The sequence below is a fragment of the Vanacampus margaritifer genome, chromosome 6 (genome assembly GCF_051991255.1).
Source record: "Vanacampus margaritifer isolate UIUO_Vmar chromosome 6, RoL_Vmar_1.0, whole genome shotgun sequence".
NCBI classification, from domain to species: Eukaryota; Metazoa; Chordata; class Actinopteri; order Syngnathiformes; family Syngnathidae; genus Vanacampus; species Vanacampus margaritifer.
In genome coordinates, this window is record NC_135437.1 from 23822688 (window position 1) to 23843550 (window position 20863).

At 38.7% G+C, this 20863-nt stretch overlaps 1 protein-coding gene across 1 annotated transcript in view; it reads left to right on the forward strand.

The window, feature by feature from the left end:
• The window catches only part of LOC144053910 (neural-cadherin-like), a 151096-nt gene that overhangs the window by 94628 nt on the left and 35605 nt on the right, over window positions 1-20863 (forward strand). The window contains exons 16-25 of the mRNA XM_077568813.1: window positions 1463-1606; window positions 2761-3044; window positions 3905-5513; window positions 7605-7698; window positions 9425-9609; window positions 10357-10586; window positions 12358-12635; window positions 15619-15833; window positions 18837-18964; window positions 20667-20794. Of these exons, the coding sequence (XP_077424939.1) occupies window positions 1463-1606; window positions 2761-3044; window positions 3905-5513; window positions 7605-7698; window positions 9425-9609; window positions 10357-10586; window positions 12358-12635; window positions 15619-15833; window positions 18837-18964; window positions 20667-20794 (3295 nt within the window). The remainder of the gene's footprint in view (window positions 1-1462; window positions 1607-2760; window positions 3045-3904; window positions 5514-7604; window positions 7699-9424; window positions 9610-10356; window positions 10587-12357; window positions 12636-15618; window positions 15834-18836; window positions 18965-20666; window positions 20795-20863) is intronic.

The window sequence follows — 20863 nt, forward strand, 5'->3', positions numbered from 1 at the left end:
GGTTGAAGTGGATTCTTCCAAATGCATTTGTGTTACTGAAAATGAAAGGCATAAAGATTTTAAAATGTACTAACCGGTTTTAAACTCACTGGTGTTATTCTGAACATAACTGTACGTAGTTTCATTTATTTAAATCTTTGTTTTATTGTATTTATTTTTTATTTTTTTGCAACATTGACGGGTAGAAGCCATGGCTTATGAATTCTTGCTTTGATTATTAGTCATACATTGTCTCACATAAAACAAGACCTTGAGACATGCTTTATCTTTCAGCTTGCGTTTAGCTCACCATTATTCTGTATCTGTAATAATAATCAGATATTTCAAATTCTAAGACCCTTTAGATATTTTCCTCTGAATTAACTGCTACCCTTTTGCGAGTGCCCTAAGTTCTCTGAATGCCAAAAATTAAAATTCAATGTTGAATTTATTCTTAAAAACGGCACTCATTGGCATTACTTTCATTTACACCCAGGGCCCTGTGAATCTTAATTGGCTGTATTCCTCCACCACGACCATGCTGCTTCATGCCTCTTCCTGTGAAAACAGCTGAGAAATTTCTCACCTTGTTTCTAATTTCCACTGCTAAATTTTCATCTAATATAGTGTTTTGTTTACAATGCTGTCTGAGTGGGATTTCAGGAGTCATAAATCCTCTCTCTGTATCTAGAGTGACGTGAATATGACGTTTATATTTTGAAGCGAGTATTTGCAAATGTTTGTGAAGATGGTATTATGCGTATAGTCAGATGTTTTGAAACAGGAAAGCCCTCTCTCTAGGGTTGGCTGGCCTGTTTAGCATTTGCAATCTGCCTTAGTTGTGTCTTATGCGACGTATCTCCCACATCCAGAAGGGCTCATCTCCTCTGCAAACATTACCTGACTCTCTCCGTCACCCCTGGGATACACAAGTGGAGGCGTAGGTGGTGTAAAAACACGTAAAGACAGCCCCCAGTCCCCCGACATCATCACTTTCTCCTGCGCCTTTAAATTAACATGCCATCCATGTGTCTTTGTGAGGAGATAATTTACTCTATTTTCAACAAAATAGTCAACAACATAATGAGGATGGAATGAGCGAGGTACAGATAAGGCAAAAACACTTGTCAACTTATAAATATTTAATTTACCCAACAAAGTTTTTTTTTAATCTGGAGTTTTCTAAAAAGTCATCGAAATAACTGCCATCATTTGTTAGCCATTTTAAAACAATAATGTCCTAAAAGCAATAGTTTATATATTTTGCATCAGCTTTCACAAAAACTTTGTGCCACATCTCACTGTCAACAAGTCACATTGTGTCAAGTCAAGTGTCACGTCTTCTGCGTGACAACGATTGTTGTACTGTTCTCCCTAAACAAAAGGGAGAAGACTGCACATAAACATGTCTGTCAAACCCGTGCCTGAATTTTTGTTGTGCCTTTTCTAAATTCTCTTTTGCCATTCTGTCCCTTTGGTACAGACACGGCATATGTTCGTGTTTTCATCAGCGATGTCAACGACAACAAGCCGGCCTTTGTTCAGAGACTCTATGAAGTGGCCGTAGATGAGGATGCAGATGTGGGTCTGGCTGTTGTCACTGTCAGTGCTAATGATGAAGATGAAGGTATGGAGGAACAAAGAAGATTTTACTGATGACACTTTTTGCAAATGAAACTCGAAGAAACCGGATAACTGCTACCATTTTGTTGGCCATGCCCCCATGCGGTGTCCTATCCAATCTGGACTCAGCTGAAATCACTTTGCTGACACCATTTTAGTGCACTGGATTTAGAAGCACTCATGGTTTGGTAATGCACTGATGCACATATGTTCCAAAAAGAGTGACAAGCTCCCACTCAGTGGGTGGGTGGGATTTAAGCAATAAAAGAGTTTCTCATCCTCTGTCCGTATAGTAGTAGACTGAAATCCCTTTATCAGACACGTTTAGGTCTGTTAATCAAGTATTTATGGTGAGTGGGGAGCGCAGCTTAAACTGAACTGCATCACTACTGATGAATAGTTGTGGAATAACCCCAACCTCCAATATTAAAGTGTTGCACTTCTGTGCTTAATCTATCTTGTTTAAAAATTCCACTCTGGGCTTGACCGCTGTAAGCCTGCCAGGTCTCAGTGGGAGACTGGGCACACTTTGTCAGCCTGGTTTGTGTTAATAGTACAGATTAGAGTCTTTACATGGGATTGGAGCTACTTTAACCCAACAGGGTGATTGAAAGCAAATACTGTACATTCCAGGAGATTATTTTATCTTTTATAATGTCAAGCCCTTTGATTGAATGGACTCCATATAGACAGAGGATGAGTTCAGACGTTAACTACAATAAGCTCAACCTCTGTTAGGGGCTTTAAAACAATTCCTTGGAAGTGCATCTCACTTTTCTTTTTCATGCAATGTTTCCCTCTTTTGTCTGGTCTTCTTTTTCAAATTAGTGTGGGATTAAATCTGTGAACATAAAGTTATAATTGTATTAAGTAATCAAAACAAGAAAGGGATATATGAAAAAGAAACTAGTCTGTGTAATAACCTGGAAGTTACACTCACCTGTTGTTCGACAAAAAGTATACTTTTAGTCTACCTCTTTCAGCGATTATCTAGGTGCTCTATTGACAACTGGGGATAACAGTATTCTGAATGCTATTCTCTTACTTCAGCTTTCCTCTTAAAAATGCCACCACAGTCTATTTTACCTGCAACTGTTTACCATTCAAATCAGAATGGTCATTTCATATTTTCATGCATTTTTGTAACTCTTGTCACAGGGGCCAATGCCAAGTTGCGCTACCAAATAACGTCTGGCAACAAAGGTGGCGTTTTTGACATAGAGCCAGAGGTGGGAACAATATTCATTGCACAGCCACTGGACTACGAACAGCAGAAGAGGTACAAACTGCTGGTTCTTGCCTCAGATGGAAAGTGGGAAGATTATGCAGCTGCAGTTGTAACAGTGGTTAATCAGAACGATGAGGCACCGGTGTTCTCCATGAATGAATACTATGGATCAGTCACAGAGGAACTTGATGGGTCTCCAGTCTTTGTGCTACAGGTGAGATACTTACATTTTAAGTGTTGAGAGGTTTTACACTATAGCTAGCACCATGGCCAAGTGGTTAACACTGCTCATTCTCAAGAGTAAGGTTCTTGGTTGGGTTAGCATGTTCTTTCTGTGCAGCAGTGACTTGCAGTAAGCTCTAGGTTTGGGTAGACTTGGTCGGGTTGTATACACTTGAAAGAATACTTTGTGGTATACTTATGTCCACAGTTTAGTTTAAAGCAAAAAGCCCAGTGATGAATTGACAGGGAACGAACCAGCAAACTCTGGAACCTAAGGTCGCAACCTTAACCTCTACGCTATGCAGCCACTTGGTGTTTATTTTTTATTTTTTTAATAAATCAATTTAAAGCTATAATTTGTGCCTTCTAAGTATATACTACAGTATTTAAACTTTTAGTATATGTTTCAGTACAAGTACACCTAACATTTACTTGGTGGAGTATACTTCCAATAAGTACAAGAAAAGTAAAAGTAAAAGTAAACTGGAAGCTAAAGCCAAACTGTGGCAAGGTTTGACATTCTGGATCTGGATTTGACATCTATGAATATTGTTACTAATGTCTGCCTCTATATGCTTAAAATATTATATAAAGGTAATTAACATACCAACATATCATAATTCTGCTGCAGTTCTGCATCTTCATCCATTACCAATTGTATAAAAAATATTTTTGGGAGATCAGTACAAAATAGGACTTAATAAACATTCCTAAAAAGTAACAAAGTTTTTTTTTTTAAGTGATGATGGCTTGTTTTACTTGCAGGGGGCAGATGCAAAAAAAAAAAAAATGTAATCTGGTCTTGGTAAAAATCAATGAAAATCAATTTTCTTGTTTTGTTTATCTTTGCAGGTAACAGCGACTGACCCTGACAAAGATGCAGACCAGGGGGCCATACGATATTCCATCCACGGCCAAGGGGCAGACTCACACTTTATGATCAACGACATTACGGGCGAGATGTATGCCCAGCGCACTCTGGACCGAGAAGAGCGTGCTGTCTGGCGCTTTGTTGTCATGGCAACAGACGAGGAGGGCGAAGGATTAACCGGTTTTACGGATGTTATTATCAATGTGTGGGACATCAATGACAATACACCCACCTTTTCATGCCTGCCAGATAATTGCCTTAGTAGCATAGTGGAGAACTCGCCTCCTGGTACCTTTGTTGTGGAAATGACAGCAGTAGACCGTGATGATGCTGCTGTAGGCCAGAATGCGATCCTCACTTACCAAATTACTGAAAATGTGCAGAACACTAACAATGAAGACCTATTTACAATGGATTCCAGCACTGGCACGATATCAGTGGCATCTGACGGACTGGATCGGGAGTTAGTGGACAGTCACCGGCTAGTCGTGGAGGCCTGTGATGGTGGCGGAATGACAAGTACAGCAACTGCCACTGTTGTTTTAACAGACATTAATGACCATGTACCAACGTTTAAGCAAGAGAAGTGCGATGGCCGTGTGTCTGAGAACGCTGATGTGGACACTATCATTCTGGAACTTGATGCCATTGACCCTGATGCTGGTCCATACGGTCAGTTGGCATTTTCTGTGGTAGATGGAGACCCAGAGCAACAGTTCTACATGGTTAGCCACAGAATGGATCAGATGGGTGTTCTAAGATTGAAGAGGAAGCTGGACTTTGAGAAGCCAGTGCAGCAAAAGTTTAACTTAACTGTCAAAGTAGAAGACTCTGACTACTCTAGCATTATCCATTGTCTGGTTGTAGTTGAAGATGAGAACGATAATGCTCCTGTGTTTGCCCAAAGCTCTCATATTCTCTCCCCTTTGAGCGAGGATGTAGCTGTAGGAACCATTGTCATCCAAGTGGTGGCTACCGACTCTGACTCAGGTTTGAATGGGGAGATTTTGTACAGTATTCTTCCTCAGTCTGACCCATATGGACATTTTGCAGTGAGCCTATCTGGTATCATAACAGTCGCCAGGCCACTGGACCGAGAGACCGTGGCCAATTATGATTTGGTTGTCATAGCAATTGATCAAGGTATACCAGCCTTGACTGCTAGTGTAATGGTCTACCTACCACTGCTAGACGTGAATGACAATGGTCCAGAACTACAAACAATTTACCGTCCTGTGGTGTGGGAAAACAGTCCGGCACCTCAAGTGGTCATGCTCAACACAAGCTCAACACTGCTTCAGATTTTGGATAGAGATTCCCCAGAGCACGGGCCTCCTTTTGTCATCTCCCTGCCTTCAGTCTATTCAGCTGATTTTCACCTTCAGGATCATGGGAATGGCTCAGCCACACTCACAGCCCTGCGGAGATTTGACAGGGAAAGGCAAAGCAAATTTCTCTTGCCAGTGATTATGACAGACAGCGGCTATCCACCAATGACTGCCACAAGTACACTCACCATAACCATTGGTGACCAGAATGATAACGCTCATCAGGCAGGGGAGAAAGATATCTACGTGTATAGCCACAGGGGTGAGTTGCTGATCTGCTCTCATCTCTTCTTCCTTTCCCTTTGTTTTTGTGATAAATTGATTGATGGGGAGAACAATAAGGGTACAGCTGAAGCCAAAGGTTTTTACTCCCATACATGCTCTGTGCAGTCTGGATTTGTACACAGTAAATTCTGTAAATTTGACTATTTAGAGTGGGACCAAATAAACTCAGTTTTAGAGTAATATTGGAAGAGAGTAAAATAAAGATATATATTTTTAAAGGCACTCAAGGGTTGAGGAACAAACTCGCGACCTCCATCTTGGGAGACTGCTGATCTACTCCTTGAGGCACGCAGCTCCTGCTGTGTGTTAGTATTTCGCTCGTGTCAGCTGGAATTTTTGTAACTCCAAGAGCAAAAACAATGTGTTCGGTCTCCTCTTGGATCCAAGCGAACAGCAGGAGTGGCATATCTCAGGTGATTCAGTGGCTTCCAAGCTGAAGGTGGAGAGTTTGTTCCTCTCCTTGAGTGACTTTCATTTTTTTTCCAATTCTTTCTTTTACTCTTTTTCAAGTGTAAATATTACTGAGTCGACTCTGAATAGAGTCAAATTTACTCTAATAGAGTCAAATTTACCATTTACAGTTTGTTTTGTCATCTTCAATTTTTTTCCACAAGTGCCACAATAGTGGGATTTCCATCCACCCATTTTTATTTGAATTTTCAAGAAATGCGAAAATAAAACTGAATGGAAACGCGAGAAATTTGAAAAAGGGCCCAAAATTTGCAAAAATAGTTTTTACTCTAGAGAGGTCACAGGTACAAAGCAATGGCGTACAATAAAGTAAGATATGTTTGGGGGGGTTGACGAAACTGAAATATTTTGAGAATTTATTAAAGAAGTGAATATTAATGCAATTGTAGATGGAAAACAGTAAAGAAACGCTACGGTTTATCAAGAATTACAAAAGCAAACTCATGCGACGTCATCGTACGGCACAGTCGCTTCCTGTTTTTCTTCTTCTTTTAAATTACTGGTGGATTCCATCTCTATGGTGTATACCGCCACCTACAGCGGCGGATCCCCTCTCAATATTCGCAAAAGAAGAACAGATGTAAACGGGCATAAGTCACATGTCCGTTTTGCGCATTTTCTGCAAATTCCCTTAAAAAATTTGAAACAATTGGATAGAAACCTGATTAGTGTTTCCTTGCCTTCTAACTCAAAACTCATCCAATTATCATATTAGAATGTAGAGTCATCCTTACTATAGTTGTCTTTTTATTTATTAATACACAGTACATTAAGTAAATTTTAGTCTAAAAATTATATATTCTGTACCACTCTAAACAGAGTAAACTTTAACACTTGGAAGAGAGTAAAATACTAAAAAAATAAAACGCTCAAGGGTTGAGGAACGATCCCACAACCTTCAGCATGGAAGACAGCCACTCTACCATTTGAGCTATTCTAGACTTATTGATTATTAGCTAACATATTGTTGACGTGTCCCTAAGGAGACCAAAAATGGATGTGTACGAGGATTCCACCTGACACCTGTGATATGTTGACACCGAGTAGGAGTGGCATGGATCAATGGTTAGATCAGCTGTCTGCCAACCTGAAGCTTCTATGTGAATGCTCCTCAACTGTTGAGTTTTTTGTGGTATTTTTTTGTTTTTGTATTATTTTTTTATATAATTTACTTTCTTCTGAGTATAAGTATCTTTTTGAGAGTAAAATTTACTGTACAAAATTTACTGTGTACTATAAATTGGTTAAGTAAACTTGTTAGTATTGTATTTGGATGCAATACTGCCGAAAAATACTGGTAATAGGGAGGAAAACAGGAGCACTGTGATTCATCCAGGCTTTCATTGTTTACTCGGTTACAGTCAGCTACTCTGGCACTGCAGTCTGATAATAACATAATCCATACTCAGATAGGCCAGCTTCCTGAAGCTCCACTCTCTCTGAAGTGGAGCGCTGGGAGCCTATTCATCCTAGTAGTGGGCTCCACAGTTATGATCATAATAAGAAGATGAGAATGCAAGATAAGGAGATAAGTGTTGGCATCAGCAGAACTCATCCCAAAAGAATGGATGCGTGTGTGTGTGTTTACCTAAAACAGGAAGGACGGCAAATGTAACACTGGGGAAGGTGTATGCGCTAGATCCGGATGACTGGGACAACAAGACCTACACTCTAGAGACAAGTGCAGCCAGGTAAGAACTTTGTCTAGAAATTATTGCATTTTTTTAGGAAAACCTACATCCAATGTGGAAAGAGGAACTGGTTATTACTGTTGCGTTGATTTGAACTTGTTTTTCTCTGACAAGGGTTCGTCGTTTCCATTCGGATAATTTGGCCTGACATTACTAGTGAATGCTTATGCTTATGCTATATTAAACACCTAGGCACTATTGTATCATTACACTTTGATTGGATACTTATTATGATCATCAACATTGATTACCATTAAATAATCTATTCTTCTACTAACCACAAGCAATTGGAACCCACGTGTCAACGATATTCAAATATGTAACAAGCATATACAGTATGCACAGTGTGACTCCTCCAGAGACTATATAGGCATATACTTAATATTCAAAGAACTGAAGATCAGATAAGAAATACCAATTCCATATTTGTTTATTCATACACCGATGTTTGACAGTTACCATGACAATTATCAAGCTATTGTAGAAGCCTGTTGGGGTAAAGGATTAGCCTTTGTTTTTTCCATTTCCTCAATGTTGTTTTGTGTATTTTTTTTAAATTAATCTTTACCCACATCCTACTGGAGTAATTCCAAGGAATAAAGAAAAACATCTACTTGTAAGGATGCCATCTGTCAGGTATTTTCCATCTCCACAAGAGCTAATAAGCAAAACAAAACTAGTGTGGTGCATGATAGAGCTCAGATCCGGTGGCGGCTGGTGAGGTTTTCGCCAAGCTTTTGCTACATTAATTTTCACTCCAGATTCAACTATGACAGTGCGCTTTTCTGTACTAAGTGTAATTACGATGCACCTCAGTCAGCTGAACTTTATTCCAGTTGAAGTATAGTCAGCTGCCGCTTGTGTAGCCCTGATAAATGCTGTAATTAGGCAATAAAAGGTGGGGGCTAGCCAACATCCACGGTTTACTATTCAGCGTTTGTTGTCAGGGAAATGGAGAGTGCACGGCGGCCGACAACATGTGACGATCATAATTTATCGACATTAGGGAGGGGGCAACTGGCTCAAAAATGGACCGGCCGTTCAGGAAACTCCTGAAATTCCCAATGGCCACTCCGCCCAGGTTATATAAAAAAAAATACATATTAATGATATGATAAATCACTATTCAAAGCTGCTCAATACAGGAAATGGAATTTCCAATCACCACTGCCATGGGTGGCCGAAAAATGAAACTCCACACTACCTTCTTCACGTTCACACCGTACACATGGTGTCGCATCTGGAGACAGAGGGCAGGAAATTCAAACCCAAATCCATTCTGAAATCTATTGGCCAGAGGCTTGCAGGGGTACCCATTGTGAACAGCTAAGGTGTTAATTTAATCTGCTAGAAGATGTTTGAGTCATAAATGGTCAAATATAAAGGCTATTGTAAAGATATTTTTGGGCAAACTTTAATCAACATTTACAAAAACATGTCTAGTCTTCTTATTTTTATTTTTATTTTTTTTACAAATATGACATGATCACAAACCAGTATTAGTTGATAAGACTCTCAAATCAATACCGAGACAAATTACTCTCCTCTGTGTACAACACTTTGTATGCAGCAGTGTTTTTGTTTGTTTTAAGAGTTATATAAATAAAATGTAGTTGAGTGGTACCTACTGCACACTGTTTTGTATTTTTTGTTATTCTTTGCAAGAATAACAACTAAATAATATCTCATTTCCTCTTAACCTGAGCTTTCTTCTCTCAATCAATAGATATTTCAGTGTGAACCAAAGCTCAGGACTGCTGACTATTCGACAGAACCCACCAGTAGGGAGTTACTGGATGAGAGTTGGGGTGTCTGATGGCGTGTGGCCTGATGTGATCTCTGGGGTTCGAGTTCATGTGAGAGATCTTGAGGAAAAGGCAGTTCTGTCATCTGCCTCTCTACGTTTGACCGGTAATTTATGTCCTGTAGCTATGAATGAAAAATTTATATTTAGTTTCTTTGTATTTTATTTCTTTTTGAGGCTCATCTTGAAAAGTCAGCAGGATTTGATTACTGTAGTACTTTTCATTGAGCAATTATTAAGTTCGCTAAAATAATATTTGCTGTCAGGCCTTTTTATTTTGAATAATTTGATTTCAACATCTTTCAAGCTTTGTAAAACATCCATTGAATTGTTTGCTGGAAAAGTTGGAGTGTTAATTTTTCTGTCAGTGTCTTCACAAATCAGAGTGATAAAGGTCAAATTGGCGATGTCAGGTAAAGTCCTTGACATTCAAAAGCCAATCCGAGACCAGAGTCGAAGGCTATTATGGAAGCCTCTGTGACAAGTCATTATCATTTTGGAAGATTAAGGTTGATATACTCTCCATATATTATTGGAAGGTGGCCTCAAAGATAGAATTGATTTTGCGACCTAATTGCAATGCACCTTCAACTAAGTCTTGCTTTTCTGATGAGATCACCAGATCTTGTTGCTGTAGGGAGAAACGCACATTTCCTTCTAGAATCAAAGCATTTTACTTGATTTGTTGCCAACTTTGACATATGACGTTTTATCGGATCAATAGAAGGAAATGTTGAACTTCCTTTTGTGCTAATAGAATTGCAAACTCTGTAGGCTTTGATCTACTCTGTAGTTGTCATTGACGAGTCATTCATTCATATCCCATGAACCTTTCTTCTCTTTGTCTCCAAAAGGCATAACCCCAAGAGATTTTATCGACTCTCACGTCGAGAGGAAGAGTCGGCTGGAGACACTTTGGGACTTCCTGTCTGAGTCGCTGTCTGTCAGACCAGGCAGTATTAACATTTTCAGCATTGCTGAAAAGCCGGAGAAAACACTGGACATTCATTTCTATGTGCTGTCTGAAACAGGCTACATGCAGTCAGAGAAGCTGCATGGGGTTATTGCTGCACATAAGAAGAAGGTATGTATCCCGATTAAGGGTGGGCTATATGGGCCAAAATAAAATCTTTAAAAAAATAACGATATTTTGACGATATTCTACAGAAAGAAAGAAAAATATTGTAAATCTGCACTGGCCTCACAGAATAAATATTGGCAGCGTTTTTTTAACAGCTCTTGTTTATATTTTAATTTGCTCAATACATCTTCTGCAAAACATTTTACAACAATATTCTTCGGCAACATTTAACAATGAAAGCTTTATTATTATTGCCAGGCTATATAAGGTGTTTTCATTGATGTCTTTTATTATTCCATAATAACAGATTTGGTAAATGGTAAATTGACTACTTTTTATATAGCGCCTTTAACTACACCATATTGTGCCCAAAGCACTTTGTCTCACATCCACCCATTTACATCATCACATTTTAATCTGCACTAAGTACTGGTGCACCACTGCCAAATACTGCAAAAATCATGTAAATAACGACCAAAGCTGTTTACTACAGCAGTCAGAATGAGGGTGGGAGGGAGAGAGATATATTTTTTATATATATATGTTGATTTGATAGTGATGGAAAGAATATATATAATATAGATATAATAGTAAGAAAGAGCCAGCATCCTGCATATATTTGAATGACAACAAATGCAGCCGCTATCTTTTGACAGGCAATTTCTGAAATTGTCCTGCACATAATACACGTGATATAGTCGCAAATGTAGCTATGATGCGGAGTACAAGCGTGTAAAAACTGAATATTAAGCCAATATGGATTGGAACATCCGCTCAACTTTTACTCGCTTGCGCCAATGTTTACGTGCTTTGTCAATTACAGTGTGTGTTAGCTCAATGCAGTGAGGCTTTTCTGATTGTGTTCAACTGCTTTACTTATTTTATCTTTAGCGATAGTCGTACTTGTGGAGTCTGACTCAAAGTCACGTAATCCTCCATATGGTCCGAGTACAAACGGAAGTGCTTTTCACGGCGAGCCTATTTCCAGTACACGTTACGATGTTATTTTGGTGGGCTTAAGTCTTGCTAAGTTTATTAGTCACTAATACGAGACTTCGATTCCATGTTGTCACTTGTAAACACTTCTCCTGTTTTCCTCACGGCTGGCGCCACCGAGTCACGTGACTGAAGACGTATCACTTCCTCCTCTTCCGTCTATGCACGCTGGCTGATTCCCCAAATTACAACTTTTATCATTTTCTCTTACTTTTCAACCAATAAATTGAACCATTTTTTCCCCATTTAGAGATCGTATTAAAACTCGATAATGTCAAATTGGACATTGTGAAAGCCAAGTTGACGATAATATCGATGAATATGATTATCACTCACCCCTAATACCTATATGTATGGTAGATGAAAGAAAGTACTTGAATATCCCACAGTACACAAGAGGGTTTGATAAGAAGCGATAAAATGGCATTTTCGTCCCCCTTATTTCACACACGCCATTTTGTTCTTCAATCCGTTTTTTGTTAGTGTTTACGTTTCTCTTATCAAACTGCCTTTCCTCAATAGTTGGTCTTGCATTCCTTAATTAGACTGTTAGATGCAAACATACCCCGCTGCGGTAGTAAACCCTTGCTATGTAGATCAGAGGATTTTTTTTTCTTCATGTGAATGTGCTTCTAAAGTCATGTTATCTTTTCCAGTGTTCATTACAGTAAAACTTCACATCACTGTCAATTCTGGAGATACTTAACCTTGTATGCTTACTGACAATTTTGTCATTAATTAACGTCTCCTTCGTCTCTCCCTTTCTTCCCTATTTCAGCTGCAGTCACTGTTGGGGGTTAATATAAGCCAGGTGCAGGTAGATGAGTGTGTGCACGCTAACTGTAAGGCATCAGGTGGCTGCACCACGCAGCTGACCATCAGCGAGTCGCCGACCCTGGTAGACTCTGATGCCTTATCCTTAGTCTCAGTAAAAGTGACAACCTCAGCCGTCTGCGTTTGCAAGGCCAGGGAAATAACTCACCAAAGCTGCTCTTCTTACTCCAGTAACCCCTGCCTTAACGGGGGGACCTGCATTGATGCCCAGAATGGATACAGGTGAGACCAAAACCAGCGTAGCGTCTCCTCTCTTATAGCTTACTTAGATCTACTGACAGTGCTGAATGAGGCTAGAATGACTAACACGACAAAAATCTCTTTCACCTGTGCCGTGACCTGACTTTGCTACAACTGCTCTGCCGTGTCAGTTGAATATCAAATAGCTGGATTTTCAGAACACTTCCAGCTATAAAGTATATATATCCAAGTATTTTTCACTTGGCTTGAACATTTAGATACTATTTTTATTAATACTGCAATGTTCACTTGTCTCAAGTGTAGAATGGATATAGCCTTCGCATCACGGTCATTAACATAAACCGTACAACTTCACAGGATGACTGCAATTATCAAGTAACCTTCAAAATGTGTGGTCTCTGTGGGAGCTCAAAGGACTCGGCATGCAGTACATTCCATTCTAACACTAATGCCGCAGATTAAATAAATATAGGGCAGGGAGATTAATCCAACTTGGGGCCCCCTCTATGATCACAACTTCTGAAAATCTCTTTTAATTCCATTTACATGAACATACGAGTTTGCCAGAGTTATATTCTTCAAAGTGATGATGCACAGAACCCATTTGTTCGCTTATCTTTTTTGCCCCTTTTTTTAAAGTTGGCTGTATTGTAGCTGCTCTGCTGCATTGATCCCTGCTTATGTGTGAAGAATATCACCCTATATACTCTGCTGTGAATGCAGTAAAGGCAAAAAAAAAAAGTCATTTTTGCTACGTGTGTGGACATAACATAACAAGCAGCCGTGGACAGCTGTTGATTAGATAATGTCAGTCGGAGGTGAAAAAATATCACTTGACTTGAGTTACTCAGGTATTGCTCTCATGAGTCTGAGCAGCAAACGAGCGAGAGGTTCTGCTCGGTGCTAACATCTGTATGCATAACACTTCACTCTGCATAAGCCATCTATATAGGGGAGTATAGATCAGTATTGCCGACATGTGGCGCCCCTCTGCAGAATAAACAGCAATGTGGCCTTAACAGCCACAATACACACAGCTTTCCTCAGGCGTTGCATGGAAATAGATGAGTGTGACATTATCAGCAAAGCCACCTTGTCTCACATTCCGCCAGAGCAGGAGACAAGAAGAGATCAAGCAGTCAATCTCTTCCATCACAATGACTAAATGAGGTGTTTGTCGCTAAGGAATACCTCTTCTGAGGTTGAGGTTTTATGATTATATTCATCTTAACCAACACAGTCATTCAACAAGGAATTGTGACTTTTAGAGAGTTAAAACAAAACACTGTTATTGTGTGCATTCTCACTTATGTTCTTTCTAACCTTTATCTTTATACTTATAGCATTTTATTCCGCTCCCTTTTTTGACGTGCAAAAAACTCCCACATAATGCATCCGATTTACACCGTTACAAATTTCAACTTGCTTCTAAAATTCACGCCATCATGGAAATATATTGTCTAATCCCACATTACTTACAGTTTTTGCACAATTTACTGTTTAATATCAGATTTCCCCCATTCATTTTCAACGGACATTCAACCTTTTTTAAGTCACTTTCCATGCCCACTTCCATAAATCCAACTTGTCATCATAGCTGTCTAATACTGATTGGAAATGTATCAATGGCCATTATGCTAAGTGATATACATGATTACCAACTGACTATCATATTAGGAAACGCATTATAATTTCACTGAAATGATTAAAGGTATATGTCCCCATTCTTGATAGCTTTGATGATAGCTTTGTATTATATGACAATTTTCAAAATAAATTTGCCAAGCATTTCAGCTAGTCAGTTAGCTCACAGGTAAAATGCACGCCTGGCATGGTTTCAAATCCTGGTTGGAACACATTTATTTTCCGACTTCAACTCCTGACATAGTCACTGCCCAATAATTTAACATCCATTTTATTAAATGTCATTTGCCATTAAGTGTTTGTTTGGTGGTGTCTGGTCGGTGCTGGATTTCACTTTCCTTTCTTTTCTTTGGTCCTTCCTCGGGTCTCCTGACGGCCTCACGGCTCTGGCTGGGTTCTGAAGTGTTCGGTTTAGGTGAACGGTATGGGATTTTTTGATGGGTTTTAGGTGAACTAATGAATACACACTCACACGCACGCACATGCACATACACTTACTCACCCACATACAAAATAAAAATTAATAAAAAAAATATATATATATATATATAAAAATTTAAAAATAAAGAGAGAGAGTAATGATGATGACATATCAAATCGGTAAAATTACCGAATGAACAATACTGAGCTGAAAAAAATAAAATTAAATTAAATTAAAAAAAAAGTTTTTGTTTTGTTTTGTTTTGTTTTTACATACATTTACCATGTGTTTTTGCGAAACACATTGCTGTTAGAGCTTTTATTGCTCCAAAAAAGACCATAGCAAAATGTTTGAGGCATTACAACTTGTCCTGCAGAATGAATGGAAGCCCTGCATGATGGTCCCATATGGAGTTGTGACACAGAATGTACTTGGAACACCACCTTGAATCACCAGTTGCAATGAAAACAATTGGTATTGTCCTCGCTTTCTTTTTGTTGAAAGTCATCGAGCAAAGATATCCAAATACTTTTGTTTTCGGTCGTGTTAGCTGTGTTAACAAGTTAAGCTTAATCGCACTCATAAGCTTAATCGCACATGAAAAAATTCAAATTCTTTGGGATAAAATAGTTTTCTCTGTTTGAAGTGGAGCTGCAGTATGTCTGGGAGCCCCTGCTTTACATGAACTGTCTCCAGTTACTGTGTTTTAATGATTTAATGTAGGCCTAAAAACCCTCTGAGACTAATGATCGATTGATGGAGGTCTTTTCTCTGCCGCCTATTGACAAAGTCACGGTTGACTTCTTCTGTGTGTAAACAATGTCTGTCCTGCCAAAGAAAAGCCATGCTCAGATTGGTGTGAAGATTTCAACACAGATAATTTCCTATGGTGGTATCTCAATTGTTTTTCTGTTTTTTTCATCCTTCACGGTCCTACAGGTGTCGATGCCCCCCTCAGCATGACGGCCCGGACTGCCAGCAGACAAGACGTAGTTTCCTTGGCAACGGCTACGCCTGGTTTCCTCCCATAAAGCCATGCTTTGATAGCCATCTTTCCCTGGAGTTTATGACAGAAGAAGATGACGGACTGCTGCTGTATGCCGGCCCGTTGGCCACTCTTCTGCCTGGAGATGTTGAAGACTTCATGGCCATAGGTAACGGCGGGTCTGGGTAATTACTTGTCAACAGGTCCTCTGGAGCATGTTTATAGCGTGAATACAAACAGAATACAATGATTTGCCATACTTTTCAACTTTTATCAAATTAATATGCTACAAAGACAACATATGTATTGGTCAAAATAACAAACATTGCAGTTTGTTTGTTTTTTTGCAGTTCTTTTCTCATTTTATATTTAATAAATAAAAGGTGGAACAGGGGCAGCAAAAGACTGGGAAAGCTACATATGCATCAAACCAAACCAAAAACACACACGCACACACACAAAAACCTGGTTTATATACTTAAAAAAATATTTAGAAGAGCAGTCCTTAGTCCACTTCCGACTATAACACTACTCTTTGCATATGAAAGTCATAAAGGCAACCAAGAAATGGCTGCATTTTTTTCCCCACCTATCAAAACATTAATTAATTAATTAATCAATTTAATATGTTTTATATTTTATTTATGTTGGATCGGTAGCATTCAGGGTTCAGAGATCGTGGGTTCATATCCAAGCTCCAGTCTTCCTTTATGGAGTTTGCATGTGCTCCCAATGATTCCGTGGATTTTCTTCTGCATTCCAAAAATGTGCACGCCCGTTTCATTGAAGATTGTAAATTGTTCTTTGGTGCGAATGTTCGTAAAAATACAGTTATGGCAATTTAAGCCTTTATTTGAGACAAAAATAAATACATAAATAAATAAATAAAAAATACACATTTTGTTCCCTCTATCAAAAATGGTTTACATGAAGTAGAAATGTTCAGGTTAAACTGAAAAGATTTTTTTCGGTTAGTTAATAATGCCAATTTAATTATTTCACTTTTGGACCTTTTGAAATAATTGTTTTTCTTTACTTTAAGAAATTCATTTACATGAAGTGGTTCGACGTTTCAGTTTGCACGAAAAAAATATTTACATCAGTCAAAGCTCGGATATTAGGTGAGACAGATCACTTCAGTTTTCATGGTCACACCATGTTTCATTTTTTTCAGTGTAGGCATATCCCTAAAACAACTTCTTCACTTCCCTTTACCTGTTAAGAATAGATTCAGTTTATAAAGGTATAATTATCTGAACTGACAATATTAGTGCTCTGTTTCAACTCCTTGTCCAATCGATTCCACAACTCTACCCAATTAAGTACACAGAAAGAGACTAACTTTTTATTGTGGTACAACCACACTGCTTTTCATCATAACACCCTCCCTGTCACAAAAGCATTTTTTTTTTTTTACGTTGCCCGGAAGTGAATGTCTTGCTTTATGCACCATTACAGCAGTTTCAAATTTTACTGAATTTTTATACAAAAATTCAAGCTGTGACTTTAAAAACAATGTGCTTGTGAGCTCCTTAAACCATGTGCACAATACCAATTGTCCTCTTTTGCACTATATACAGTGGTTGCAAGTTGCTTTTGTCAGTGTTACCCCACACTTGTATCAGATATGGCAATATACATGTGAAATAATATAAATTGTGTCATAATGTATAGTCAATGATTTGTTTTGCTTTCCCCAGTAGAGTGATGCTCTTTGTCAGTTTTGATAATTATTACGAAGTTTCCATCAGATTTTGTGGTCTAAAATCACGACCCCCAAGTTATTTTAATGCACTCGTTCAACACTGACATTTACGGAAGAGGATTGGGGCCAGTGAAGAATTCTCAGAATTCTGACTTTAAAATGAGAATTTTAGACAATGTCACGAATGTAGTTTTGTTCAAATTTAGTGATCATTTCAAGTTTAACCAAAAATAAACTTCAATGTTCTCAAAACCATATTGTATATTATTTATGGATAAAATGAACATTTTAGAACCTAATACTGACCCCTGTGGCATCCCAACAGTTGTATCAACTCATGCTAATAAGTGATCCCATACAGTAAACAAACTCTTGTCTTTTTACCTAATCCAACACCACCCTTCTAATACAGTATCTTTTCAACTTTTTAAAGTTAAGTCTATTAAAACTGCTACTACATACATTTTATTTTATTTTGTATCAATGTAACCTTCTTCTATTAATTCCATTAATTCCACTGATATTGATCTATTGTCTATCTATCTGTCTGACATTAACTGAGGCTTTTCGATTAAATCCAATCTTGTGGCAAACTGTTGTTCCAGCATATTAGAGAAATGACAGAGTAATTATTAATTGTGTGTCCATTGTTTTCCTCATTTGCTGTCCATTTTTGGAAAATGCAAAATTGCTTCATTGTGATTTCCTTTTGTTAAATGGTTTGGAAATGTTTGCTCAGTGTTTACTGGTCATTTGTCACGCCAACTGTCTCTGTAATAAGTTTCAATTTTGAAATAAACATCCTGTAATGTCCACCCAAAACAATGGATTAAACCAGTGGTTCTCAACCGCGATCCTCAAGTACCCCTATCAAGACTGTTTTCCATATCCCGCCCAACCAACACAGGTGCTTCAAATGATCAGCAAGCTCTGCGTGAAGCCTGATAACGATCCTCAGATGTGTTGGTGGGCAGTCTGAATAGGAGTACTCAAGGACCGGGGCTGAGAACCCGTGGATTAAACAATGTAGCACTTGGGCCTCAATGAATAGAAAAAACGGAATATATTTTATATATTTGTGCAATTCAAAAAAGTGTGATCCTTTTTTTTGGGTCATCACACGTTGATTACATCAGTGCTTTATCATACACTATATTTTGATGAATCATGTCTCAAGAGGATTTGCTGACTTTTTCACACTACTGAGGTTAGGTTTACATTTAGTTTTGCATCAGTGGTTCAAGGCTGTTCATGTCATCTTTCCAACTACTCACTTGATTTTATATACAGTAGTTTCCCTCATCCCAAGAGATTAGTGCCTGCATGCATAAACAAGATATTTATCATTTATTCCTTGATATTGTTTTTCTTCTTGACCTTGGCTTATTGTGGAATAACTGTACGGCAGTTGTTTTAATAATTGTTTTTATTCATGCATAATAAATAGGTTTACTGTCTTCCCCACAGAGCTGATTGGTGGAGCCCCCACTCTGAAAATAAACCATGGTTCTGGTACCCTTATTCTCCAGTTAATAAACAATGCTGGCCTGGCTGACAGACGCTGGCATCGCCTTGATGTGAGGAGTAACAGTAAAGTAAGACAATTACATTTATGCTGTCAATGCATGAACATAACTGTCTGGTAAAGCTCTAACTTTTGCTGGATTTTCTTGAGCCTCCACAACATCTAAATCTCATAGTAGAACACAAAAAATAAAATAAAGAATAATATGTATAATTTTATGGTTACTTAAAAATGATTTGTGAAGATTTTCAGGGCTCAGAGAACTGAGAGGGAAATACAATACAATACAAATGTCAACAGACTCACACATTCTGGCTCATAAGCTGAAACACAAGCAACTATGAATATAGAGCCACCCTGCTATTTCGTAGTTAACATACCACGGCCACGCCAGCTCGCAGGGTTTTATTTTTTTTCTCCTGTAATGTATGTACTTGTCTAATGGAAAATTACTTATATTGGTAACATCCTGGCATGAAGGAAAGGAGTCCTGCCCCTTTAAGACATATATAGAAATGCATATACTACTATGCATGCAATTTATTTTATGCGTTTTATGCTTGCATTTTTGTGTTTTTTGCCCAAAAATATCTTTACAATACAGACGCTCCCCAACTTACGAACGAGTTACGTTCCGAGCGATCGTTTGTAAGGTGAATTTGTTCGTAAGTTGCTTCAGTGCTATATTTTGTATTATAATTTATGTTTAAAGAGAATACGTACAGTACTGTACTACGTATGTTAGAGAGAGAGCGTGACAGACACACACAGTATGTACATGTACGTAATAAGATAAATAAAATGAAGTTTAACTTACTTTTGGAAGATGTACTCGATGCTTAAGGATTTGATGGAGGAGGAGGAGGATTTTATATCATGAGAGGTTCTTTGTCGTCGCTGGAATGGGCTTCAAAAGTTACTTCCTCCTCCGTAACTTCAATGTAGGAAGAAGTTGAGGGTCGCAGAGAAGAAGATGAGGGTTGATGAGTATCTTCCTTGGAGGATTTACAAGAAACTGGCCGAAAGAAGCGATCTAACTACGATTGCACAGTTTTCTTCTTTTTTGATCATAAATGATGCGGTAGCACTGTATGGCATCATTCAATTGATTTGCAACCTTTGTGCAACGTTCAATATTTGGGTCTTGCTGCTCGAAGAGTGCGATGGCTTTATCTATGAGCGACAGGCGTTTCTTCTTCTTCCTCCTCCTCGACACGTTGCTGAGCCTCCAATGCTGGGTGAGCTTTCACAGCGCCAAGCGTCGGTATTAGCGGCGGAAAGAAGCACTACAGTACTCGGAAAAAGGTGCGCAATACAAAATCTAACTTACAGCATCTCTTTCCGAACATTTTTTGACATGCGCGCATGCGCGCACACATGTTCGTATGTACCGTTGTTCGTATCTCGAATGTTCGTAAGTAGGGGAGCGTTTGTATGCTTTTTATTTGACCATTTATAACTGAAACATCTTCTAATTAGCAGAGTAACACTTTAGCTGTACACAATGGGTACTCCTGCAAGCCTCTGGCCAAAAGTTGTAGAATTCGGGTACAAATTTCCCGCCCTCTGTCTGCGGATGTGACGTCATGCCCGCATTGTGTACGTGAAGAAGGTGCAGTTTCATTTTTCAACCACCTGCAGCAGTAGCGATTCAAAATTCAATTTCCTGCATTTAGCAGCTTTCAAGTGTGTGGGAGGGGTCAAAATTTGGAATCATACCGTTGCGGGTGCGTCTGTAACATGGAGTCCGCTGTACATGTGCCCATTTTAAGGAAGTGCGCTTTACTCTGGATCGATGCTCCACTGCAATTGTCATGGAGACAGAAGGTGTGGATTCTTGGGCAATGACAGAGGATCGGTCCTCGTGTGAAATTCGAGGGACAACGCCGAACCGGGACAAGTAAGTTGCATAATGAGTAGCATAAAAGACAGCATACGAGACAAACAAATGATTTACTCCCAATTCTGA